The sequence below is a fragment of the Ovis canadensis genome, chromosome 12 (genome assembly GCF_042477335.2).
Source record: "Ovis canadensis isolate MfBH-ARS-UI-01 breed Bighorn chromosome 12, ARS-UI_OviCan_v2, whole genome shotgun sequence".
Lineage (NCBI taxonomy): Eukaryota > Metazoa > Chordata > Mammalia > Artiodactyla > Bovidae > Ovis > Ovis canadensis.
Genome location: NC_091256.1, coordinates 40,527,520 through 40,555,487, shown reverse-complemented (window position 1 = coordinate 40,555,487; position 27,968 = coordinate 40,527,520). Strand labels below are relative to the sequence as shown.

The window sequence follows — 27,968 nt, the reverse complement described above, 5'->3', positions numbered from 1 at the left end:
TTAAGCTGATTGCTCTTATGATCCATAATAAATGATGATTTACAGCAAATGCTAATCTAAGCATTGTTCTTGCTGTACAACATATTTGAAACCAGTTTCCTAATCCTCCCAAGTCATCTTAATTGCCTTTCATTTAAAAAACCCAATCCTGGTAATTCTGAAAATTGCAAAGCTGAATGTATCATCAATCAGTGTGCTCCATAGGACCATTTATGCTAAATTTTAACCCAAAGCATCTTCAGCTACTAAAAATACTTGGTTAAAAGGGTGCAACTGAATATAAGTGTGAATATTTCTACTGCTGCAAAATAAAAAGAGGATTTAATTTAGTGACAAAGCTGACAAGTTAGTTTTCCTTTCAACTAATGCCTTATAGCAAACCAAGTTTCATTCTTACCAAGGACAAAATTATTCCTAATCTGCAGAACATATTTCTGTTATGTACTCTGCATTTATTTCACTTATATGATTTATTTTGTGAAATACAAGTAAAGAACATACAGTAGCTCAAAGTAACAGATGAGTGGTGAAGATTGGAGCATTTTGTTAAATGTTGTTATCTTAACCTTTCTTTAAAGCTGGTGGTTATGCGTCTGTATGATGACACATCCCTATTGTGAATATTCAGACTGAAGTTTGTTATTCTCCTTTCTTGAGAATGTTGCCATGATCATGCCTTGAAGAAATTTACTAAGAGCTACACATTGTTTAAAAGTGATGTCTTGGGTTTGTGTTTTTCCTGACTTATTTTCCTAGACTGATCCCGTTGAGAACACATATGTACGGAATCCGAACGTCAAGTTTTACATCCAGTCAAGGTCCACCTCTCCTTCCACATCTAGTGAAGCTGAGCCAGTTAAGGTGCCTCATTGGAGCAGTCTTGCTCCTCAATTTTTCACTTGTGTCAGGAAAGAGGGACTTGCAAAAACAAGTGAAATCTGACACTCTTCCTTTTAATAAATGTTTTGTGTAATAAATCACAGCATATTGGAGATCATTACATTTGATTTATAATATAGATAGGACTGTAAAACTGAAGTAAAAAAGGGTCCCCCCAATTTCAACCTGAAATAGATAAGAACTTTTTAATTTTAAAGTGATCTATATTTTAAGTAGAGAGCTATATTGAACAGAGGACAGATAAACGCTATAGATACATGGCAATGTCAGGTGTCATTCTCATAATTTAATTCTAATAAATCTAATGAAGATACGACATAACTGTTCCTTCATAAGCAGAACTTAAAACTGCCACTGCTGGCAACTCAGTAGTTTATTATAAGTGTTAATCAGCAACAGGTATGCGACTAAACCATGCCTTTTAATACTGCAAAAAGAGTGTTGTATTTGCACCGTAAGTATATGATTTTAAACAGCCAGTTAGTCAATTTTCTCAACAGAGATCTTTTTCTCAACAAGTCAGAAGGATATATTATTCCTCAGTTAATGCCATCCTGACTCAGATGCTGCTGCTGCTAAGTTGCTTCAGTTGTGTCTGACTCTATGCGACCCCAGAGACAGCAGCCCACCAGGCTCCCCCGTCCCTGGGATTCTCCAGGCAAGAACACTGGAGTGCGTTGCCATTTCCTTCTCCAATGCATGAAAGTGAAAAGTGAAAGTGAAGTCGCTCAGTCGTGCCTGACTCTTAGCGACCCCATGGACTGCAGCCCACCGGGCTCCTCCATCCATGGGATTTCCCAGGCAAGATTACTGGAGTGGGTTGCCATTGGCTTCTCCGGACTCAGATGCAGTTCTGATTATTTACTCAAACATGACAGTTCTGACATAGCTCCTTTGCCTCCCACTTGGTCTTCAGAGCTGTGTCTGGCATTCCAGGTGAAGCAGAGAGTCCCCTTTGGAAAGCTGTCTGAAGTGAAGCTTGAGGTGTAGTCAGATTCTAACTTGATTTTTTCCCAACCCTATGGTGTATACTACCTCAGACAGGTTAAGTTGATGATACCATCTGATTTTTTAGGTTATCATTGTTTAAATGTTTTGAGTTTATACATTTTTATCTTAATGTTAAAATATTTCAAGCATACAGAAAATAATATTACAACCACTCACATAACCACCATCCACACATTTAAGATGTATAAACATTTTGCTCCAAAATTTCTATTAAAAAGAAAGAAAATATTCCAAACAGTTTTTGAAACATCCTACCCTATACCATTTCCCCTCCCCTTTCCCAGGCATATCTGAATAACCTGAAATCGAGGTACTCCTTTTCTTCCTTGCTTTTACATGTTTATTTCATTTGTATTCATAAACAATAATATAATCGTGTTTGTTGTATATTTAAATTTTACACAGAAGTTATCTGCATCATATAAAGATACATGTCCGCTTAGTTCATTCATTGCAACTATTGCATTATATCTCATTGTATGAATATACCACAACTATTTATCCATTCTCCTGTTGTTGGATATTTAGGTTGTTGCCAAGTGTTTGTTATTACAATTCATGCTGAAGTGAACATCCTAACAGCTGTCTGCTTTTGCATATGTGCAGAGTTTGTTTAGCCTATATACCTAGAAGTGGAATTATTGGATTGTGTGGAATATGCATTTCAGCTTTAACTAGATCTTGTCAAATTATTTTCCACAGTGGTTGGACCCATTTTCACTCCCACCAGCAGTGTGTGTGAGTGAGTTCCTCTATTTCCCCACATTCTTCCAACCCTTCGTACTATCAGATATTAACTTTTATCTATTTGATGGGTATTGAGTGGCATTTTTGTTTTAATTTGCATTTCTCTGATTTCGAGTGTTATTCAACATCTTTTTATGTGTTATTGACCATTGGTGATTTGCCTGTTCATGTCTTTTGTCCGTTGTTCTATTGAATTATTTTTCCAGTTGTTTTGTAATTGCTTTCTATGTATTCTGGATACTAATGCCTAGCTGGCTATATGCGTGGCAAATATTTTCTTCCAGTCTGTGGCTTATTTAAAATTTTTATTTTTTATATCTTTTTGTCTTGCAACAGTTTTTATTTTAATGTAGTTATCAATTTTTTCTTTTATGACTTCTGCTTTTTGTCTTTTTAAAACATTTCTTCCCTATGCAGCAGTTATAAAGATTATCTTGCATATTTTCTTCTAAAAGTTTTTAAACTTTGCTTTTACGTGTTTGGGACTTTAAACAAACTAAACTTTGTCATTAGGTATTATGAGAAATGGGGTACTAATCTATTTTTCTCATATGAACAACCAGTTCTCCTGTTTTTCCTCTATTGATTTGTAAAGTTATCTCTGCTTTTTATATAAATGGGTCTGTCTGCGGATTCTCTATTCTCTTTCATTGTTCTTTTTGTCAATTTCTGCACCAATGTCACATTGTCTTATTGTAGTCTTAAAATAATTCCTGATGCCTATTATGATCAGCCACTCCCAAGTATCTTGTTCCTTAACTTCTTGACCCTTCAGTTTTATATATGATTTTCAGGTTCAGCATGTAGGTTCCATGTAAAGCTTTCGATTGGATTTAAATTTATAGATTATCTAAGGAGAATTCATCTCTTTGTGGTATTGGGCCTTTTGGTCTATGAACAATATCTAGGTACTCTTTTATATCCTTCAATGAAGTTTCATTATTCTCTTCATGAATATGCTCCAAATTGCTTGTTAGAATTGCTCCTAGATACCTTAGGGTTTTCATTGCTCTGGTGAATGGGATCTTTTAAAAATGTTTTTTAAACTAGGTGTTGCTATTCTTTATGAATTCTGTTGATCTTGAATTCAGCACCCCTGCTTCACTCCTTTTAATTCTGAAAACTTCTCTTGGACTTTCTGTGTAAATTCAAGTGACAATTCTGTTTCCTGTGAATTTTTCTTTATTAACTTTCAAAAAGGTTTTGTATTCCACTCTGTTATTTCATGGTTTTTTTTAATATTAAATTGAGTTTAATACTTTTTTCAAGCTTGAAATTTGAACTAAACTCACAATTAAATAGAAAACTCTGAGAAGCCCACCTAAATTCCATTTTAAGGCTATCATATGTATAAAGTATTTGGGTTTTGGAGCTTATATAGTAACAGAGACAAAAAGGGACCATTCATTTTTTCTCTTAATATTTTAGAATATTCTGTAACTTTACACAAAGCTAGCTTTCTCCTCTTGCTTGCTTAGCATCCTAAAGGAAGTCATTCTTTGTGTATTTTTGTTACACTTGGCTAATAAGTGATCTCTCTTTTTACCACAATAGCATCCAGTAAAATCCTTTCATTCAAAGAAATATCTTAATAGAAATACTGAATAAAGTAAAGATATAACTTGTAGTTAAATTTCTGTCAGTTCTGAATTCCAATCATATTAAATAATCTAACTACCTTCTTAGAAATTACTTTCTTCACAAAATCCCACTAATCACTCCATCAATCAGTATATCTCTGTATCTGTCTCACAGGTGCTCACTCACTCTCTCTTAATCTCTGCACACAAACACACAAATCCACAGAATTGTATTCCATATGTGTAATATGCATTCTGTATATAGAAGTCAAAGGAGTTAAAGGATTCTTCTAAATATTTTTATTATAAATCTTGATTAAAAACTTTCAGATATTTTATAGAATTAATATGGTATTTTCAGTTGAACTTGAAAATTAAAATTTAATATCCTCATTTTTATGTAGATGAGATGCTATGACTTTCTTATGTTCGTCTATAGATTCTCTTTTACAACTTACTTATTTTTAAATTTCCAGATTGAAGTAGTTTTTACAATTTACTTATTTTTAAATTTCCAGATTGAAGTAGTTTTTACAAATTGAACAAATACTAATGTTTTATTTGTAGATATTGCAGACAGAATTTAAATTACCAACAGTGAGAATTTTAGTTCCTTGAGATAATTTTTCCTTATTGCTATTTTGTTTGGCTATACTTACATTTATTTTTAGTGATGTTTGAAGTAGATGGAGTGTTTTATGACATTTATTTCCTCTTTTCCCCTGGATTCAGACTGTAGACTCTACTCCACTTCCAGTTCATACACCAACCTTAAGGAAAAAGGGATGCCCTGGTTCAACTGGCTTTCCACCGAAGGTATTCAATCTAGTTATAAGCATGGTGTGTTCTAAAAAACAAAGAGAGAGAGAGAGAATGGATTTCTTCTGCTTTTTGTATTTACCATGATTTTTACTACTGGTTTCCTTAAAATTACAAACATAAAAGCTGAGAAAGATAATAAATTCTATATGAATGGAAATAATCACCACTGAGAAAGGTAGGGCAAACATGCAAATTGTTTTGCTTTATTTCCATCTTCTTAAATTCACTGTTTTGAAGTCTGTTAATATGGAATGAGCATATACCATCTAACCCAATCGTCTCTTTCCTGAAGAAAAACATTTTACACAGAACCATAAAGAGATGCTTACTGCTGTTTATGTTAGCAGAGTTGGAAATAGGAGAAAGATAGGTAAAATATGGCTGAAGTGTAACAAAATCACATTTATATAAGTTATCAACACCCAAATATTTCTAATTCCTAAGGATATATACATATCCAAGGACCTGTGTAGATCACGTTAGATTGGGTGATCGATTTCATGGGGAAAGATTGACAGTGGATCCTCAGGATGAATTTTTTTTGAAAGTAAGACCAAATTAAATTAGAGGGGCCTCCACGAAGCTCTGGTGATAACATTTCATGGACTGAATATTAACTTAATTTTTGTACACCTGTTGTCCCTCTCCACAAAATAAAGGTTACTTCATGGTTTCTAAAAGATTGACTCTACAATTATCTCAATATAAAAGTATTTAAAAGGTAAAAAAAGTTATTTAAAAATTATTTAAGAAAGGTTTGCTCCAGATAAAGTCACCTTTACTTGTCTTGTATAGTGTTGAATCCTAATTGTACAACCACTAGTTTGTAAGTTTTCAAAAAGGATTGGCTCTACTTTGTTCTCACATCTCTTATTAAAAGTATTTTACCTCATCCATTGAGTAGCTTGAAGTCTGCAGCACTGACAAATTGGAATGAAAAGAACACGTCTTCATATCCACCTCTTTAAATTTTGAGGTTATAGTTATTTCTTATTTTACTCCAAATTACTGCATAACCTAAAATTAATGTGTTCATGCTTTAGGTTTAATGCCCTTTTACTAGACTTTTTTTTTTCTTCCTCCAGCTACCTTTTATGGAAGTATTAGAAATCAGATATTGACCAGAAGACAAGAAAGGGGATCTTAGAAACCTCCAGAAGCAAGTGGTCTAGAACTTAGGACTGAATAGACCCTAGTCTAGAGTCAGACACCCCTGAAGCAACTTAGCACGAGCACATGTTATATATTATACTATCCTCAGTTGGAATTAGTGAAACATGGGCTTTTTAATCTTTATTAATAAATCATGTCTACATCTTACAGTTTAACCAGCACCTGCCACTTGATCATTTAAAATTAATGTTCTGCTAAAATGTTGTTTATATTTCCTATTGCTGCATACTCAGTTAAAATTATAATATTCTCAGTAGATCTCTGGAGAAAAAGTATATAATAAATGTGTTTTGTAAGTAATTTTTGGAGAGTGTGAAGTAATACTGTTGAATTTGTCACTGGCACAGTTGTTTTATTACTGTCATTTCAAACATGTCTTCTTATCTTTTGGAAAAAGCTAAAAAAGGACAGAGTTACTTACCTTGAGCAGTTGACTACTCTTTCACTGTATTAAAAGCCTACAGAACAAATTAGTAACAAACTGAATTGTTTCATTAATTCATTTTGAACAACTGAAAAAGTTATCAGCAGTAGAAATTTTACTCTAAATAGTTACTAAAAGTGCAAAAAAGTAAGAATAAGATCAGTATACAGGAGAAATGTTGGACAAAAATTGATGTGATATTAACAAATTAGGTATTTGTTCATTGTTAAGGGCATAGCGGCCCTTAGTATTGAGCTAACTATGTCTTATGCAGTCTGATTTTTTTTTTTAAGATCATATTTTTCATTTACATGTTTTTGAATAGTCAGACTTTGAAAGATGGCAGAATCAGATCTGGGCATGACTTTTAACTCTACCAGTAGCTAACTACTCATCAGGAACTTATGTAATCTCTCTGAGTTTCACTTTCTTCATCTATAAAAAGAAATACACCTATCTTCCCAGAGGCGTTGTCTCCATTAAATGAGATGATAGAGAAGTACTGGCACAATGTCTGCACTTTGACTTGATCAGCCACATACAAAAATTATAAAGCCATTGAAAGATAGTCTGTATTCTACTTAGAATAAAGTCAAATCCCAGTGCTGCTTTGAAACTAGGTCCCAAGGAACTCCTAAAATAGATTGGTTTGAGGCTGGACCAGAGCTCATGACTGCTTTAAATGCTGGGTTTTCAGTCTGTCTCTGGAATAATACATGTGTGTTTTTATCTGCTCAAGTGTAATACTGCCTGCTTCCAAAGGAGGAAAGATGTTTGTTAAACATATTACTTGTTTTTGGTCCCAGAAAATCAAATACGTGATTTATAGTAGGGACAAGAGTTTTAAGTTACTCTTTGTCTTTCATAAAAAGATATAAAAGCCCATTTGTTTTTTTTATATAGGTATAAATATGGAAACTTTTACCCAACTCATTGCCAAAGAACAATCTGAGGAATTACAAAGGCCCTGAAGTCAAAATTTGTGGGAGTAGGGGGGGACACTGCAATTTATTTTATAACTTTTCAAGTGGCATTCAAGAGCAGTTGATTATCATTTAACTTCTTATATTATCTTTAGAACACTCCAGCTCAATATTGTCTAATAAAAATATTTGAAGCGTATTAATTATAGAAAGGAATTAGAAATCATTCTAATTTTGAATTAGAAAACATAGCAGCTGGTGTGTTCACAGAGGTTCACCTTATGGGAATCCTTTAAATGATTTTTATCAATTTGTTTTGCAGCGCAAGACTCATCAGTTTTTTGTCAAATCTTTTACCACTCCTACCAAGTGTCATCAGTGTACCTCTTTGATGGTGGGTTTGATAAGACAAGGATGTTCTTGTGAAGGTGAGAATTAAATAGTAAGAAAATGTGACTTTAGAGTCCTAACGTTTACTCCCTAAATTGTAATCAAAAAGCGTTGTTCTCTTTAGAAGGTATATAAATGTTTATTTATTTGACTTAATCATTTGCTTTTCTTTGGATAATAAACTGAGCGCCTTGCTAAAGTCTGTTGAATATTGGAAACTAGACAGATAGTTCCTAGAAGCATGTTCCAGGGGGGATATATTTATGTTGCATTCACCTTTGTTTCATTATTGAGGTGAATTTGTGGTCCCCTGAATGGTAACCTATATGACAAAATAGGTGAAAGTTATTCTTGAATCTATTCATTTTACTCTTGCTTAGTTTGTTAGAGAAGTTATTATTAAGTAAACAATGCAGTATCTTTTTAGAAATATTAAATGTCTGCTATAATGCTTCAAAAGATATTTTACTCCTAGTGTTAGTAGCAGAGGTTTTCCCCTACCGGTCACTGATTCATCCATCACATGCTTGCATAATGCCTGCTCTGTGCTTTTAGGCACTGGGGATACAGTGTTCTATGTTTGACTAGTTTTCACAACTCACGTAGAAGATCCAGATTGCATTACCCTAACTAGTCTCTTAGATGCTTGGATTTAGAACAAAAGAAAATGGGCAGACATGAGAAATAAGAGATTTGAGGTATGAATATGTGAAGTGATGTATATGAATGATGTTTTCCAAGGAAAACATAAGAGTGAAAAAGAGAGTAAATATGAGGACCAAGCCTTGGGAAACATAATTAAGGGGAGGTAAAAGATAAAGATAACAAAATAATCTGAGAATGAATAAGCTGTCATTGACTAGGAAGAGTCTAAAGTCTACTGGAAGAATTTGTACAGTTTTTAAGCCTTGTCTCATTGTGAAACTTAGCCAGTACTTATAAACGTGACTCTTTTAATCTGTTGATCAGAAAGAATCCTGGGCAACTACTTGGCTTCAGGTCCCTTGTCATTTTTTATGAATCAGAATCCTTTGCAATTCTGTAGTAGGAATTTTTGAGATCTTTCCAACTCTCTTCCCTTCTCAGGTCCCATGCCATGAAATTGGGCCTGTCTTTCTTCAGACTCTTTGAAACTACCCTATAAAACAGTGGGGACACATAGACTATGCCCAGGCTTTCATAAATATATAATGTGGTTATAACCTCTCAAGATTCCTGTCATTTTAAGTCTTCTTGGTTGATTTAAATTAGATCCAGTATAAGGCAATAATTTTGTTGTTTCCATTACCTGATGAAAGTAAGATTTTGCTTAGTAAAACAAATTATAATTTGTTAGATGCTCTACTTAGAAGTGAATGAGCTGTGTGACAGAAGATGGATAGCTTTTGATAATTAATGCAAGTCCCTCTTCCTTCTTTGTTGGTTTTATATCCATTTGTGATACTCAGTTCATTTCCCCATGTGTATGTGTTCCCATGATGCTATCGCTTCAGCTCCACTTTTATTCTTTCAAAATATTCTCCAGGATCCCCCTTAGAGTAGGAATTGTCTGAATAGATATTCTTAGTCTGTCACCCCTCCAAACCAGCTTGTTCATTTTAGATATTTAATTCTTCAATTCTCAACCAACCAAGTCTCAATGGAAGAGAGTTTATTTTTAGTTATCTCAGGTTCATCATATAAGTATCAAGAGGTCTCATGGCCGTAGTGTTAATAGTAATGTATGCAGGCTCTGAGCCAGACTGCCTGGTTTTGAATTCCAGCCGTGTCATTTATGAGTTCTGTGACCCAGGCAAAGTCATATGTAAATAGTGGTATTGTACCTATCTTCAGTTCAGTTCAGTTCAGTCGCTCAGTCTTGTCTGACTCTTTGTGACACCGTGAATCACAGCACGTCAGGCCTCCCTGTCCATCACCATCTCCCGGAGTTCACTCAGACCCACGTGCATAGAGTCAGTGATGCGATCCAGCCATCTCATCCTCTGTCGTCCCCTTCTGCTCCCGCCCTGAATCCCTCCCAGCATCAGGGTCTTTTCCAATGAGTCAACTCTTCGCATGAGGAGGCCAAAGTACTGGAGTTTCAGCTTCAGCATCATTCCTTCCAAAGAACGCCCAGGGCTGATCTCCTTCAGAATGGACTGGTTGGATCTCCTTGCAGTCCAAGGGACTCTCAAGAGTCTTCTCCAACACCACAGTTCAAAAGCATCAATTCTTAGGTGCTCAGCCTTCTTCACAGTGCAACTCACACATCCGTACATGACCACAGGAAAAACCGTAGCCTTGACTTGACAGACCTTTGTTGGCAAAGTAACATCTCTGCTTTTGAATATGCTATCTAGGTTGGTCATAACTTTTCTTCCAAGGAGTAAGCGTCTTTTAATTTCATGGCTGCAATCACTATCTGTAGTGATTTTGGAGCCCAAAAAAATAAAGTCTGCCACTGTTTCCACTGTTTCCCCATCTATTTCCCATGAAGTGATGGGACCAGATGCCATGATCTTCATTTTCTGAATGTTGAGCTTTAAGCCAACTTTTTTGCTCTCCTCTTTCACTTTCATCAAGAGGCTTTTTAGCTCCTCTTCACTTTCTGCCATAAGGGAGGTATCATCTGCATATCTGAGGTTATTGATAGTTCTCCCAGCAATCTTGATTCCAGCTTGTGTTTCTTCCAGTCCAGCGTTTCTCATGATGTACTCTGCATATAAGTTAAATAAGCAGGGTGACAATATGCAGCCTTGACGTACTCCTTCTCCTATTTGGAACCAGTCTGTTGTTCCATGTTGAGTTCTAACAGTTGCTTCCTGACGTGCATATAGGTTTCTCAAGAGGCAGGTCAGGTGGTCTGGTATTCCCATCTCTTTCAGAACTTTCCACGGTTTATTGTGATCCACACAGTCAAAGGCTTTGGCATAGTCAATAAAGCAGAAATAGATGTTTTTCTGGAACTCTCTTGCTTTTTCCATGATCCAGCAGATGTTGGCAATTTGATCTCTGGTTCCTCTGCCTTTTCTAAAATCAGCTTGAACGTCTGGAAGTTCACCGTTCACGTATTGCTGAAGCCTGGCTTGGAGAATTTTGAGCATGACTTTACTAGCATGTGAGATGAGTGCAATTGTGCAGTAATTTGAGCATTCTTTGGCATTGCCTTTCTTTGGGATTGGAATGAAAACTGACCTTTTTCAGTCCGATGGCCACTGCTGAGGTTTCCAAATTTGCTGGCATATTGAGTGCAGCACTTTCACAGCATCATCTTTCAAGATCTGAAATAGCTCAACTGGAATTCCATCACCTCCACTAGCTTTGTTTGTAGTGATGCTTTCTAAGGCCACTTGACTTCACATTCCAGATGTCTGGCTCTAGGTGAGTGATCACACCATCGTGGTTATCTTGGTCATGAAGATCTTTTTTGTATAGTTCTTCTGTGTATTCTTGCCACCTCTTCTTGATATCTTCTGCTTCTGTTAGGTCCATACCATTTCTGTCCTTTATCAAGCCCATCTTTGCATGAAATGTTCCCTTGGTATCTCTAATTTTCTTGAAGATATCTCTAGTCTTTCCCATTCTGTTGTTTTCCCTTATTTCTTTGCATTGATCGCTAAAGAAGGCTTTCTTATCTCTTCTTGCTATTCTTTGGAACTCTGCATTCAGATGCTTGTATCTTTCCTTTTCTCCTTTGCTTTTCGCTTCTCTTCTTTTCACAGCTATTTGTAAGGCCTCCTCAGACAGCCATTTTGCTTTTTTGCATTTCTTTTCCATGGGGATGGTCTTGATCCCTGTCTCCTGTACAGTGTCACGAACCTCCGTCCATAGTTCATCAGGCACTCTGTCTATCGGATCTAGTCCCTTAAATCGCTTTCTCACTTCCACTGTATAATCATAAGGGATTTGATTTAGGTCATACCTGAATGGTCTAGTGGTTTTCCCTACTTTCTTCAATTTGAGTCTGAATTTGGCAATAAGGAGTTCATGATCTGAGCCACAGTCAGCTCCTGGTCTTGTTTTTGTCGACTGTATAGAGCTTCTCCATCTTTGGCTGCAAAGAATATAATCAATCTGATTTCGCTGTTGACCATCTGGTGATGTCCATGTGTAGAGTCTTCTCTTGTGTTGTTGGAAGAGGGTGTTTGCTATGACCAGTGCATTTTCTTGGCAAAACTCTATTAGTCTTTGCCCTGCTTCATTCCGTATTCCAAGGCCAAATTTGCCTGTTACTCCAGGTGTTTCTTGACTTCCTACTTTTGCATTCCAGTCCCCCATAATGAAAAGGACATCTATTTTGGGTGTTAGTTCTACAAGGTCTTGTAGGTCTTCATAGAACCATTCAGCTTCAGCTTCTTCAGTGTTACTGGTTGGGGCATAGACTTGGATTAAAGTGATATTGAATGGTTTGCCTTGGAAACAACAGACATCATTCTGTCGTTTTTGAGATTGCATCCAAGTACTGCATTTCAGACTCTTTTGTTGACCATGATGGCTACTCCATTTCTTCTAAGGGATTCCTGCCCACAGTAGTAGATATAATGGTCATCTGAGTTAAATTCACCCATTCCAGTCCATTTTAGTCGCTGATTCCTAGAATGTCGACATTCACTCTTGCCATCTCCTGTTTGACCACTTCGAATTTGCTTTGATTCATGGACCTGACATTCCAGGTTCCTATGCAATATTACTCTTTACAACATCGGATCTTGCTTCTATCACCAATCACATCCAGAACTGGGTATTGTGTTTGCTTTGGCTCCATCCCTTCATTCTTTCTGGAGTTATTTCTCGACTGATATCCAGTAGCATATTGGGCACCTACTGACCTGGGGAGTTCCTCTTTCAGTATCCTATCATTTTGCCTATCTTACATTATTGCATATTATTGCAAAAAATTTAAAACACCCAAGAAAGTTAACTGTTGTTATTATCTTAGTAGTAGTTTAAATATATATAATAATATCAACAACTCCTAAAATTTAAATACCTTTTTAATCATTGAGCAATTTAAATTTCAAAGAGAAGGACTGGTAAAGTTTGCCAGATATTGCAGAAATGTCAGGTAATTTAATGTCCATCAGTGATTCCTGGAGGAGAAATTTCAGAATAAGTACCCAACTGCAGTGAGATGAAGAGTTAGAACTGCAGAAGCTGCTTTTTTAGGAATTCAGTTTAAAACGGTCATTTTAGTCTCAAGATTAGATTTGTTGCCATTTATTTGCTTCTCATTTTGATCACTAGTGTTAACACAGAACAATAATATTACAGTAATGAAAAGAAGTATTTACTATTTCTCTTTGCAAGAACCTATTAGCAAATGAATCAGCTCTCCAAATGACAAAAACGGTTTAAAATAAAACCAGAGATAATCATTCATCTAACATGGCACTTTGCCTATAATGAGTGCTCAGTGAGTATTCTCTTTGTAAAAATGAATTTTTCTTGAACACTGTTTCTTTTTTCCCCTCCGAAAGTGTGTGGATTTTCATGTCACATAACTTGTGTCAACAAAGCTCCAACTGCTTGTCCAGTTCCTCCTGAACAGACAAAAGGTCCTCTGGGTATAGATCCACAGAAAGGAATAGGAACAGCATATGAAGGGCATGTCAGGGTAAGTATGGTTAGGTTAGATTTAGACTAATCTTTTAAGGTTTATTAATGAATTAGGAAATGTCAGTTACCTTACAGACATAGTCCTTGACCGAAAATTCAGTGAATAAAATTCACCTAACAATTTTATTTCATTCAGAGAAATGATTTGAACACAAAAACCTGGTTTTTGCTTGGAATAAATTTCAGAGTGTCTCAAAATTGTCTGTACTGTCCCTACAGCATAATGTTCAGATGTTTAAATCTCCTTAAAGGAGTCTGTAGCACTTAGTCTTGCTGGAGAGGTGGTATATTCTTATGAAGTGTGAGATACTGTCAAGACGTAATCTTACTTATAATCTTGAATAATATTTAAAGTGTACACTGCCTTTCATCCTATTACCAAATTTGGCTTTTATGCCACTTAGAAATCTGTGAATGTTATTTTAATGAATTACTAGAGAAAATTAAAATGGTACTGTTAAAAATTTTTCAGAATCAAATGTCATTCCATGTTTGAAGAATGTGTTGTCACACTTGCTCATGTTATTAATGATGTATATGTTCCATCTGCTACTTTACCAACCACAGTGGCAGACTTATAACATGTGTATGTTGTCTTTAGGTTTTCACCCTGCAGTTACATATGTAATTAAAAGGGTTCTGATTGACATTTCAGTTCGGGTTGTTTTGCTTGTTTGTTTGCCTAAGATCCCTAAGCCAGCTGGAGTGAAGAAAGGATGGCAGAGAGCACTGGCTGTCGTTTGTGACTTCAAGCTCTTTCTGTACGATATTGCCGAAGGAAAGGCATCTCAGCCCAGTGTTGTAGTCAGTCAAGTGATTGACATGAGGTAAGTTTTCAGAGATGAAAATATTTGTATCTCTGCAACACAGAAATACAAAGTGTGTGATTTTTCTTCTGATTATATTGCCATATTTTTATTTAAATCTAATTTCACAGTAATTTTCTCATTTACTAATACTGCAGTCACAACATAATTACAAATAGGAAATATGGTATCGTTATAGAACAGGTTGATGTGCGTGTGTATGCATGTTGGGTCTGGGAGTCTGGGGAAAGAGGTTAGTGCTTGAAAACCAAAAGACCAGTTAAAGGCTTCTGGGGTAGTAGAGGCCTAATGTGTAAAGTCTATATCATCACTTAAAGCAAAGGCTTCAGTATAATTTCAGCGTGAGGAAAGGAAATAAAAATCTCAAAATCAGATAGGTTCTTGGAATATAAAATGAAGCCGTGAACATTTAAGTTAAGTACATCTCTTAAATGTTTCTGGTCTCATTTTCAAACTCTCTCCTCTACTTAACCCCTTCTCGTGACTCCAGACATTCTCCCTCAGTGATCGTATTTACTCCTGTAGCTTGAAGCATCATCTCTGCACTGAGATGACTCCCGAACATGTGTCTCCAGACCCGTGCTCAAAACTGAAATTTCCAGTTCTGGCTCACATAAGCATTTCATACCAGCATCTAAAACACATTGTCCTCTTCCCCATACATGTGAAATATAAAGAAATACATTTCTTTATTTGCAAGAAACTTTAAAATATTAGCAAGGAAAATTTGACAGAACCTGCTAAGGGACCAAATATAGAAAGATAGGGAGAAGAATCAAAGATAAGACTAAGATGTCAAATCTTCAAGATCAAGAGAATGATGGTACCAATAACCAAATTAAAGAAACTACAAGGAAGAGATTATTGTGGAAGGGATCTGTCTTAGGATTTCCTAAGGAACAGTAAAACATCAGATGAGCTGTGTTGAAGGAACAATAAAATGTCAGATGAGCTGTGTTGAGGGCACTTGACATGTATTATCAGAGCAGACCTACTAGGATCCAAATCCATGTGTCCTGTGCTTACTGGCATTGTGACACTGAGTAGTAAGCCAGAAATGATTTCTAACTCTTGTGCAGTGTGGCACTGTCAAATTACACCTGATAAGTTACTTTTGGCACTATCAGTTACCAAGAAAGAAAATTCAAAAATTTTAAAAATTCAGTTTGGATGTTCTGTGCAATTAAATTTTGAGGATTACTTCATATGTGTTATTTAGATGCACAGCCAAAACCACACCACACACCCACATACGCTAACTTTTAATGTCTCACTTTTCCTTCAGGGATGAAGAATTTTCTGTGAGTTCAGTCTTGGCTTCTGATGTTATTCATGCAAGTCGAAAAGATATACCCTGTATATTTAGAGTAAGTCTGTGTGTTATAATTTGATCACTGAATTATTTGCTTTTAAAAACTAAATGTTTTACCTCTCTGTAGATCACAAACTTACTTGGAATATAACCAAATCTTACAGACAGTTTGTGCAAAGTAAACATTGAATTAGTAAAAGACCAATAGAAAGCTTGACTATATGGCTTCTAAAATAGGTTTCATCTTGGATAATATTTTTGAGTCACATTCAATTTTCAGATAAGTACTACAAGAAGAATTGAATAAGTGTGAGATTTCTCAATTTTTTAAAAAAATAAAAGTTTCTTTAAGATCTTGTTTACGAGTTAGAACGTTTTAGTTTTATTGCTCTGTAATAACCACCCTAAAACTTAGCAGCTTTACTTTTCACCATTCTATGGGCCAGTTCTTCTGGTGTCGACTGGAGAGTCTCTCGTATGGCTGCATTCAGCTCGTTTGGGGCTGGAATGGCCGAAACAACCTTACTTTCACGTCTGAGGCCTTGGTTCTGGCTGTTAGCCCTGGTACTTGGCTGGTCTCTGGGCCACCTCAGTTCTCTTTGTGGGCTCTCTCCATGTGGCCTCTAATCTTTCACTAGTCTGGCTGAGCTCTCTGTGACTGGCTTCCAAGAGAGGAGAAGAAGCTGCCAGGCCTTTTAAGGACTAGGCTCAAAACAGGCACAGTAACCCTTCCACATTCTGTTGGCCAAAGCAAGTCATGAGGTCATCCCAGACATAAAAGAAGGGAAATAGACTGCATTTTTAGTTAAGAACAGTGAAATTCCATAGGAAAAATTGTTGGTAGACATCTTTGGAGGCTGTCTAACACAGTGCAATCTCAAACTGATGAGTTAAGTAGGATAATGGAGATTTTTAAAAAAGGACTATTCTCTTGATGGTATGCCCATATACTTAGTAGAAGTATGTATCTTGTATCTAAGACCATACTTAGTCTCTCAGTTTCCTGACCAAAAACTGTTCTCTCTCCAGCTACCAAGGGAACCTACAGAGGCGCACTTATCTTACCTGATTCTAATTGTGGGATTTTATTGTCTCTGTTGCTTAAATTACTTTTAATAAAGGATCCATATATACATAAATTAAGTATTCTGATTATAGTGTCATTGTAAAGTGATAAACCTTCATTTAAATATTAGTTCAAGTAATCTTCTCTAAGTTATTGTTATGAAGTAACAGAATCTAAGTATTTCTGAGCATTTTTTACCTTTTTAAAATGAGTTGAAAATCAGTATCGTGTAGTGCTTATGAGCCTGGACACAGGATTCCAGTCTAGTTCTGTGCCCTTGGAGAAATTAATTTCTCTGCATTAATACCTATCTTGTAAAAATATTGATGAACTTCCCAGGTGGCACAGTGGTAAAAAATTCACCTGCCAATTCAGGAGATGGGGGTTCAATCCCTGAGTCGGGAAGATCCGGCGGAGTAGGAAATGGATACCCACTCCAGTATTCTTGCCTGGAGCAAGATGTTGATAGAGTTAATAAGTTAATACTTATAAAATGCTTTGATCAGTGTCTAGTGCTCAGTTATTACTCAGTAAATGTCAGTGGCTGTTGTTAAATGACTGTGTAATGATTTTTTTGTGATGTATTCTGGCACTCTGTAGCAAAGAAAATACAAATAACACTAACATTATGAATAACTAAACTCTATTAAAGGTATCACTTATTGAGTGCTCATTTTCTGGCTAATGCAAAGTAAACTAGCATAAGCATAAAACTGGCTTAAAAGATGTCAAGATGTTTCTAATATCATGAATTTTTATTAAATTGTCCTAGGTCACAGCTTCCCAGCTCTCAGCATCTAGTAACAAGTGTTCCATCCTGATGCTAGCTGATAGTGAAAACGAGAAGAGTAAGTGGGTGGGAGTACTGAGTGAATTGCACAAGATTTTGAAGAAAAACAAATTCAGAGACCGCTCAGTCTATGTTCCCAAAGAGGCTTATGACAGCACTCTGCCCCTCATTAAAACAACCCAGGCAGCTGCAATCATAGGTATGGATATATAACATTTATCTTGTTATAATTATTTATGTACCTTGTCAACAGGGATTGGCTTTCATTAGGAATCCCTGATGTCTGACATAGTATGTGTTATATCACAGATGCTCAGTAAATGTTTATTGCCTGAATGAGACCATATTAAAGCTTTATTTCTCAGTAAACAAAAATGAATAAACTTTTCTAATGTATTTTCCTCTGAAAAAGCAACAGTGCTAAAGATTAACCTATTACCAAATCTATTTTATCCTTGCATGACAGAAAAAGTTGCTTCTTAATGCGTAAGCTGTTTTATAAAGCATAAGTTTCCTAGGTAAAATACAGGTACTAATTACTTTACAAAGGTTATTGCGAAGTTTAAGTAAGATGGAATTTGTAACAGACTACCCATATATAAAATACCCTCAAAATTGGCAGCTTCTGTGTCTGGATGTTTAAATTTTTGCCATCTTCTTATGTATACTGCCAACTCTTGTTACTTTCTAGTAAATAATGAAAAGTTTGATGAGTAAAGTTCAAATGCCTTTCACAATTTTTCCCTCTCCAAATGAGAAATGGAACTGGATCCAGGGTGCTGACAAACTAGAGGTTTTTTTCACCTTTTATTGAATAAACATTTCTTTATTTTTGTAAGCATTGGTAGAAATTATTTTTTAGTGATTGTTCTATTAAAAAAGATATGAGATAATATTTACTACAGTAATCTGAAACGAAATTTAATAGTATAAGTTATTGCTATATTTTAATTATTTTTATTTCAGTGTCTTTATACCATATTTCTTTATCTGTTTTATACTGTGAGTTTTATATAGGTTTTCACCTAATAAAAATATTTCATATTTATGTCTTGTATAGATCATGAAAGAATAGCTTTGGGGAATGAAGAAGGGTTATTTGTTGTGCATGTCACCAAAGATGGTAAGAGGAAATATTGTGGAGAAAATATTATTGATAGAAAATTCTAAACTATAGATTTTAAACTCTAAAAAAAACAGTCTTTGCTCTTATTTATTCTGTAATTGAAATTTTCCAGACCTAATTTGATACATTTATAAGTCAAAAGTTAATTTTTAAAATCTCTATAATCCTCTTTAGTTCTAAAATTTCTATGTATATTTTCTTTCTTGTGTCATTTTGTTTAACAGTTCTGCTGTATAAATTCAGACCGTATTTCTAAAGATAGTACATGAAAGAAAAACACAACGTGATTTTCCCATTGTTCTAATGGTACTAGAAGTGGTAATAGTCATTAAAATGTGTTTGTTGTTGGATTCTTTTATTCCAGAAGTTAATACGACAGATTTTTTTCTAGAGAGAAATTAAATACTAGGTGAAATAAAAAAGGAACCCATTTAATTTAGCATTCTTGAATGCTTCTAAATTATGTCTTTATATCAAGTTCAGTTCAGTTTAGTTCATTTCAGTTGCTCAGTCGTGTCCAGCTCTTTGCAACCCCACGAACTGCAGCACACCAGGCTTCCCTGTCCATCACCAACTCCTGGAGCTTGCTCAAACTCATGTCCATTGAGTCAGTGATGCCATCCAACCATCTCGTCCTGTCGTCCCCTTCTCCTCCTGCCTTCAGTCTTTCCCAGCATCAAGGGCTTTTCTAATGAGCCAGTTCTTCGCATCAGGTGGCCAAACTAGTGGAGCTTCAGCTTCAGCATCAGTCCTTCCAGTGAACATTCAGGACTGATTTCCTTTAGGATTGACTGGTTTGATCTCTATATCAAGTAAGATCATGGGAAAACAATGCATTTAAACTTCATTAATTTGTTACCCAAAGAAATACCTTTAGTGAAACGTGAGTCAGTTTTTAAAAATAGTAACCCCATGGTAAAACTTCACTAGAATTTGGTGAGAGTGAAAGGTTTTTCTTAAAGACCTGTCATGTTTTATCACATAGGAACTCTTTGCCATGGCTGCCAGAAATCTCAGTGCTAAATTCAATACCTTACTGTAGGTAGGTTAAATTATCTTTCAGTGAGTGTAATTATCTTACTCTTTCTCCATATGGTTTCTGATATCTTAGTTTTTCTGTGTGTATCTCTGTCTTTATTATAAGTTAACATATTCCTTTGAGTATAATTGGGATGTGATTAATAAACAAAACATTATTTTGCAGTTGATTCATTATTCTTTGTTTGCATAGAAATTATTAGAGTTGGTGACAATAAGAAGATTCATCAGATAGAACTCATTCCAAATGATCAACTTGTTGCCGTGATCTCAGGACGAAATCGACACGTCCGACTTTTTCCTATGTCAGCTCTGGACGGGCGAGAGACTGATTTTTATAAGCTGGCAGAAACTAAAGGCTGTCAAACAATAACTTCTGGAAAAGTGCATCATGGAGCCCTTACATGCTTGTGTGTGGCTATGAAAAGGCAGGTCCTCTGTTATGAACTATTTCAGAGCAAGACGCGTCACAGAAAATTTAAGGAAATTCAAGTCCCATACAATGTCCAGTGGATGGCAATCTTCAGTGAGCAGCTCTGTGTGGGATTCCAGTCTGGATTTCTAAGATATCCCCTGAATGGAGAAGGAAGTCCATACAGTATGCTCCATTCAAATGACCATACACTCTCATTTATTGCACATCAACCAATGGATGCCATCTGTGCGGTCGAAATCTCCAGTAAAGAATACCTGCTGTGTTTTAACAGCATTGGGATATACACTGACTGCCAGGGCCGAAGATCTAGACAGCAGGAACTGATGTGGCCGGCGAATCCTTCCTCTTGTTGTAAGAGTTTTACTTTCGGCTGTCTTACCTTGCTGTCTCTTTCCTTCTACTTCATCTCCTATGTGTATTCATTATTATTGACAGGGTTTTTTTAAAGTCATCTGTGAGGTTTTTCCTAGGCATTAATTATGTTGGTACGGAAAATAACCATACCTAGTTAACCTCATTAAGGTATGGTTAAGTTAACCATACCTAGTTAAACCATACCCAGGCCAGTGGGGTCAACATTAACAGGAACATAATTAAAGCTAATTGTCTTATGGAATATTTTACTTAGATAGATTTTTAATAACACATATGCTTTTATTTTGAGGAAGGCAATGGCACCCCACCCAGTACTCTTGCCTGGAAAATCCCATGGGCGGAGGAGCCTGGTAGGCTGCAGTCCACGGGGTTGCTAAGAATTGGACACAACTGAGCGACTTCACTTTCACTTTTCACTTTCATGCACTGGAGTAGGAAATGGCAACCTACTCCAGTGTTCTTGCCTGGAGAAGCCCAGGGACAGGGGAGCCTGGTGGGCTGCCGTCTATGGGGCCGCACAGAGTCGGACACGACTGAAGTGACTTAGCAGCAGCAGCATGCTTTTATTTTGAAATAACCCTAAGGAGTTATGTTCATGGTCGCCCCCCAGATATAGTGCTTGTGAAGATTAACAGCTCATAAAACTCATAAAACTTCTGTGTTATTTTACTGAAAGAGATGTAACAGTGAGCAAAGTAGACAGTCTCACCCTCACAGAGCATAGAATGCAGTAGAAGGGATTCCTGACAGAACAAGGTGCAGTAAGGTCTCAGTGCTCTGGTAGCCAACGTACAAGTTCTGTAGAGGCACACAGGACGAGTGTCTACCCGGCAGGCTTTGTTTTTAGTGGAGGATACGTGGAGCGTGTTTAAATGCTGAAGGGAACTAGCCGCTAGGGAGCCAGGAAAAGTTGACCTTGTGCTAAATATAAGAAACAGAGTAAGATCCCCAAGAAGGCCAAAGAGGCTGGAAGTCAGAACACAGGAAGAAGGATATGGAGCAGGATGGGAATTCTCTTCCACTGCAGCAAGACAGGAGGGATGCTGGGTATGAGGACAGTCAAGCTTAAAAGTTCAGTGTAAGAAAACGTAGGAGAGCCACATATGTGACTACAGAGAAATTGGGAAATCTAGATTTAAAAAGAAAAATACTTGTAATCCTACCTAGCCAGGCTTAACTATTCTTAACGTTTTGTTTCTTCTGAAATTTATACTCTTATCTGTGGCATCATGTTTAGAATGAATCCTGGTCAGAAAATAATTCAGAGTGTTGTGGGAATTGAAATTAGAATGAGAATTGGAACATCTGGCTTTTATGAATAGCTCTGCCAAAAATTCATGATCTTAGCCTGGGTAATCATTTAACCTTTGTTTGTGCCACCATTTATTGATGTTCAGTTCATCCATAAGTATATGTTGAGCATTTTTTGTGCCAGATGCTTTACCAAGCATTCATAAATGTGAACCTAATTCTTAAGCTTTCTCTGCTCGGTAGCTTTGTTTCACTGTCAAGAGCTTAACTGCTTTACGGATCAGTTATTTTAAATGTAATGAAACCCCTTTATAGAACTAGTATTGGGCAAGGGAATATTATAGCCCTGGTGTTAAGAGACTCCTTCTGTATTATAATGGCCATAAAACCTCTTCATTTATGATTGATGGGATTTTTACTTCAAAAATGTTTTGCTGTGGCTAATCTGTATTGATACTGGAATCTGGTGGGATTCCACTCTACAGTTCCTTAGCATAGATCTTTCAGAATGTTTTGGATTTAACAGTTACAGGCAATCAGCCTTCTGTTCTCTCCTTCCTGTCTCTCAGGTTACAATGCACCGTATCTCTCAGTGTACAGTGAAAATGCAGTTGACATCTTTGATGTGAACTCCATGGAATGGATTCAGACTCTCCCACTCAAAAAGGTAATTTAACATTAAAATATGGCTTGGACCGCCTTGCAGCCCAGTGGTTAAGACTACGCACTTCCACTGCAGCATGGGTTCAATCCTTGGTCAGGGAACTAAGATCCCGCATGCCGTGTGGTGTGGCCAGAAAAAGAGAAGAAGCATATGGGCTAAGTGAACAAATGAGTATAAGTGAAACACTATATGACAATTTAGCTATTTTTCACTAATTTAGCATTTTCTGTCATATGTAATAGTATAAGTGGGAATTTGGGACTTTGCTAAGAGCAAAAAGAAAACTCAAGCTGGTTCATTTTATAGGTAGCTCAGCACCATACTATTTTTATTGCATTTAGTTTCACTATATAAAGTATGATTATTATGATAATGAACAACTATAATACATTCTGTAACTTAAAATGCCAGTGTTACTTTTCACTTTAAGGAACTCTGAAGGAGCATTTCATTTGTAATTTTACTGTTTTTCACATAACAGTATGCAGTTTTAATCCTGTGAGGACAAACTTCATGGGCTAGAAAAGTGATTAAAATTAGAACCAAAGCTCTGTTAATAAAGGTTTCACATATTCCTAATCAACTATATTTTCCTTTAACATTCCCCCATGATAACATAAATTTTTACCGCTATAGAATGTCTATTTTGCAAAAAGTGAAGAAGGATAGCTTGATATATGTAGCATGTGTCATTAGTTGAGGGACAGGATTTAGAGGGATAAGTAACAGAAACTAACCAAGATCTCATTTCAAAATCTGCCCCAATTTTAAACCTTAACAGTGGAAAAAGCTCTTGTAAATACTGCCACATTTTGTAAAACAACTAAATATGGTCCTTGATTTTATAAATTCGGACTGGTTACAATTAATTTTCCCTTTTATTTTTACCATGTGAATTTTGAAATATGTATAAAGGAAGCATAATAATAAACTGACCTCTTATGAAATAACTTAAGAGCCAAAATATTACCAAAATATCACTGAATCTACCTATGTATTTTTTCTCCTGAATGTTGTGTTCATCATTCCCTTGCTTTTCTTAAAATACAGAATTTTTATATATTTAAATGTTTCTAGGCAACATGTTGTTCGTTTTGCTTGTGTTTGAGGTAATAATAAAATGTTATGTATCATCTTTTGCCTTGCTTTCTTCATGTACTTACTGTGTTTCTAAGATTTATCCATATTACATTGTACTGTATTTTTCTTCATTGCTTTTCACTGCTATAAAATAGTCTCTTGGGTGAATAGATCACTGTATGTTCTTCTGATTAGCAGACATGTGAGTTATTTCCCAGCTTTTTGCTATTGTGAACATTTCAGCGTATGTCTTCAGGTGTGTGTGTGCAGGAGTTTCCTTTAAGTCATGTGCCAAGGAACGAAATAGATGGGACACAGAGAATGCACGTGTTCAGCTTTACAAGACAGTTTTTTCCAAAGTAACTGTACCAGTCGACACTGCTACCATGTGTTCATGACTTTGTAACAACCCATGCCATTGTCAGTATTCAAACTTTTGTGACTAATGTATTTGAGGTTATCCAGTGCTACCTCATGAAGTGTTCATTTGTATGTCCTCTGTTGGCTATGCTGTTGATAATCTTTCATGCTTCTTCATCGTTCATATTTCCTCTTCTGTGAAACGCCTGGTCATGTTTTTTATCCCTATTTCTGTTTAGTTGATCATTGTTTTTAATTGATTTATTGAAGTTATTCATATACTGTAGATACTGGGTTAGTGATAGGTGTGGTGAGTCTTTTTCCTGTTTGCGACTCATCTATTAATTTTCATGGTGTATTTTGTGAATGTTTATTATTATTGCTGAAAATTCATTGTTATAAATTTTAATGTAGTTAAATACATCATTCTTATTGTTTATGGTTTTTGGTTGGTTTTTTTTCCCCCCTTAAGAAACTGTTTCCTACCTCCAGGTCTTAAAGATAAGATCTTTATTTCCTTTCAAAAGTTTCGCCCTCTACCTTTATGTATAATCCATTTGGAATTGATTTTCTGTGTAATGTGTGAAGTAGGGATTCAGTTTCATTTGTTCCATGTAGATACCCATTGCTCCATCACCATTTATTGACAGACCTTCCTTTCCTCATAGATGTACAGTTTTATCTCTGTCCTGTGTGTGCATTTAGTTCAAATAAGATTCCTAAAGTATCTGTATTAATATCTTAGCATCATCATCTGCTTGCTAGTGGCTTTAAAAGTTAAATTTAGGGTTTAAATATATTTCTTTTTTTTTTTTGCCAAGAATACTGTTTCTTTAAAATTTTATCATTACAAATTAGATAATTTTATACCTTTCTAGTTAGAATTAATTTCTAATTTTTTGTTGATTTTCTGAGAAGGCTATATTTTGAAGAAGAAAGATAAAGGTCTTAAGAATGTGTGCTTTACAAGTATGTCAAAATTTTATGATTTAATTTTCAAACCTTGTTAAAATATTAATTTTATTTTTTATTATTTTAGGTTCGCCCCTTAAACAGTGAAGGATCATTAAATCTTTTAGGCTTGGAGACGATTAGATTGATATATTTCAAAAATAAAATGGCAGGTAAGAAAATACGCATTAATAGGAGAGCTTCATAGAAACATTCTCGCTAAGCTGACTGCCAAAAACAGAGCCACTTAACTGACTGCAGAGCCGCTTAAACTCAGGTGTACCTTACTCTAGGATCTATGCAGTTGACCACCATCATACCCTCAGTATCCTGGGATAAACTACTTGACAAAAAGTCATTCTGTTCAGGCTCACATAATTGTATAAGCAAAATATTTGTTTCTGACCTACCTTGTTATTTTTCTGTGGATTACTGAGGTTAATAGAAAAAGTATAACTGAATGTCTCTTCTGTACTTCTAATACTGTAGAACTTAACCAAAATTGGTAGCACTTAAATTGTGAAAACTCACCCAGAGTACTGATTCGGGACTGTTGGAGTACGTCTTCTGCCAGTGCATAGGGCTTAAAACTTTTGAAGTGCTGACGACAACGTGGGCAGCAGAAGAAGCAGGGACAAGAGGAAAGTCACTGGAGGGCCCAGAGTCAGGAGAGGGAATGGGCTCCTGAGTGCCCCAGGACAGGGCGAGGGCCGTGTCCAAAGTAGTGGAGTGAGTCCTAGCCAGGGGGCGACTGCACACATCTCATTAAATAAGCAAGTTGTGAACAGTTAAAATCTGATTTTTAACAGAGATTATTATAATTTTGCCTTCTATATAGTATTCTCATGTCTTAGCAACAAATTTCTCCATAACAGAGGTATCATAAATTTATGATCTTTTGTGGCAGAGCTAGTTAATGCAGATGTAATTAGTGGTACATTATGTACTGAAAAATAATAATTAAAATTGACTTAAATATAAGGAAAACATTGCCATTAAGAAAACACATTAAAATGTTTATACTTAGCTGTTATCTCTGGGTAGTTGGGATTAATTATATTCTTTATGCCTTTCTTTTTTTCCCCCACACTCTTCCAATAAATTTGTATTGTCTAACAACAACAACCAAAAAGCCATCAAAAGTTTGTTGTTTCTGTTTTGGTTGTTTGTTTTTAGTACTAACATACACACAAATGCTTAGCTTCAGATTTGGTGCTCTGGTACATCCTCTTGGCGCTGAAGGCTTCTTGGGATACAGACAGGTGACTGTAGGAGAAGTCCTATGCTAAGAGGATATTCAGTTTGACTTGAGAAAGGACATTCGAGTGTTAAAAATGAGTCCTGCTCAGTGATGGATTCACCATGAACCTGTGCTTTACGGCCCCTCCCTCCGAGACTCGATACTTAATTTTGTATCTGTTTCTTAGTCACTCACTCAGTCAGCTCCAACTCTTTGCTACCCCAGGGACTATAGCCCGCCAGGGTCCTCTGTCCATGGAATTCTCCAGGCAAGAATACTGGAGTGGATGACCATTTCCTTCTCCAGGGAATCTTCTCACCCCAGGGGCTGAACTTGAGTCTCCTTTGTCTCCAGCATTGGCAGGCGGGTTCTTTACCACTAGCGCCACCTGGGAAGCCCTCTGTTTCTTAGAAGAACTCTAAATATTTGTGTTAAGATTAAATCTACCCCGTTCTCACTGTGTGTAACCATGATAATCTTAAAATGTGTCCATTATCCAGTTTGTGTCTACAGAGCAAAACCTTTTCCATTTTGTCTCTTTTTATGCTTTCATCTTTCTACTCTAGGCCAGGAGTAAAAGTGGAGATTGGACAAGGAAGACTCGACAACATAGTAGTCTTTGTCCTTTGCAAAGGAAAGGAAATCCTCTTTCCTGGAGATTCTGTTTCTTTCTTGTCTTCTCCCTATTTTGTCTATTTCTCTTTCATCTCTCAAGAGCTCAGAGTGTTTTTGTAGCCTTCTGGCTGTCCAGAACCTCCCATTGCCACTGTTACTCACCAAGATCTGCTTTACCTTCATAATTCTCAAATTCTCATCTACTTTTTAAAAATTATCATTTTAATTTTTGGTATTAGGAAAGCAATCTAAGTTATTTATTTTGCTACAAGGAGATTGTTGCTCTTTTTACTGATCGTGTTACTTTGGCTTGGCTTACAGGCCCCCTTGGTTTCTTCCCACTTCCTTTTTCTCACTTTAGCTTTCTGGCTATTAAAAGCTTCTCTAAAGGTTGGCTTTTCTCTTTTTCCTTATCTTATTTAGAGAATGGTAGTCCTCATGTTGTATGGATACAGTTGTCTATTTTAGAGTATGTTCACCATATTCCAGCATCCATGGTTGAGAGTTTTGTTTACTTCTAGGTATTAAAATGGAAAGATATGGATATTAGATGACTAGGTGTATATGATTGTGTATCCCCCCAAGATCAGGAGAGTAGGAATAGGAATAAAATTCTTACCTTTAGTAAAGAAACTAGTATATAGGAAAACTAGTATATAAACTAGTATAAAGAAACTAGTGTATAGGAAACACAATTCCTTTCCTTTACTCCACATCTTATAAATTGGAACTTCAAAGAAAATGTTTTAGTATATGTAATGGGCTTCCGTGATGGCCCGGATGGTAAAGAATCCGCCTGCAATGAGAGAAACGTTTAATTGGTATCATTTCTGTGAATAATTCACAGTTTATGCCTGATTGCTGTGCAGGTTAACAATAAGAACTTTTTAACATCTTAAGCCATTGAAACGAATACTTGGAAGGAGGGAGAAGTTGGTATAGAGATATTGAGGATGGGGTAACCAAAGTGACGGGACACCAAGGCAGCTACATTTCCCTTTTTTTCTCCTAGTAAAATTGTACCATTTTATGTTTATAATCAAATAAAAGTGAAAATATACTTTGTAAGCTATGTTTGATTTCAGCGTATATTTGTTTACATATATTCTGTTGAAAATTATTACTTATTTACTGTGATTATCAGCACACAACTTTTAAAGTCAGAATTGCATATGCTTGTATTGATTGAGATTTGTACCATCTTGGGGATTAATGAATAAAATGCATTTTAGCACTTTAAAGAACATCATTGTTCTTTTCTGTCTTTTGTTT

General features: G+C 36.0%; 1 protein-coding gene across 12 annotated transcripts in view; it reads left to right on the top strand.

The window, feature by feature from the left end:
• Nucleotides 1–27,968, top strand: part of CDC42BPA (CDC42 binding protein kinase alpha) — a 304,528-nt gene that overhangs the window by 259,679 nt on the left and 16,881 nt on the right. For 8 of the 12 annotated variants that reach the window (XM_069545455.2, XM_069545454.2, XM_069545453.2 and 5 more), the window contains 10 exons: nt 4,971–5,054; nt 7,903–8,008; nt 13,427–13,563; nt 14,253–14,392; nt 15,678–15,759; nt 17,543–17,759; nt 18,621–18,683; nt 19,918–20,511; nt 22,356–22,453; nt 24,930–25,014. In XM_069545455.2, coding sequence (XP_069401556.1) covers nt 4,971–5,054; nt 7,903–8,008; nt 13,427–13,563; nt 14,253–14,392; nt 15,678–15,759; nt 17,543–17,759; nt 18,621–18,683; nt 19,918–20,511; nt 22,356–22,453; nt 24,930–25,014 — 1,606 coding nt within the window. Of the gene's footprint in view, nt 1–756; nt 862–4,970; nt 5,055–7,902; nt 8,009–13,426; nt 13,564–14,252; nt 14,393–15,677; nt 15,760–17,542; nt 17,760–18,620; nt 18,684–19,917; nt 20,512–22,355; nt 22,454–24,929; nt 25,015–27,968 lie in introns of all 12 variants that reach the window. The other 4 variants (XM_069545451.2, XM_069545449.2, XM_069545444.2 and 1 more) reach the window with 1 other exon arrangement.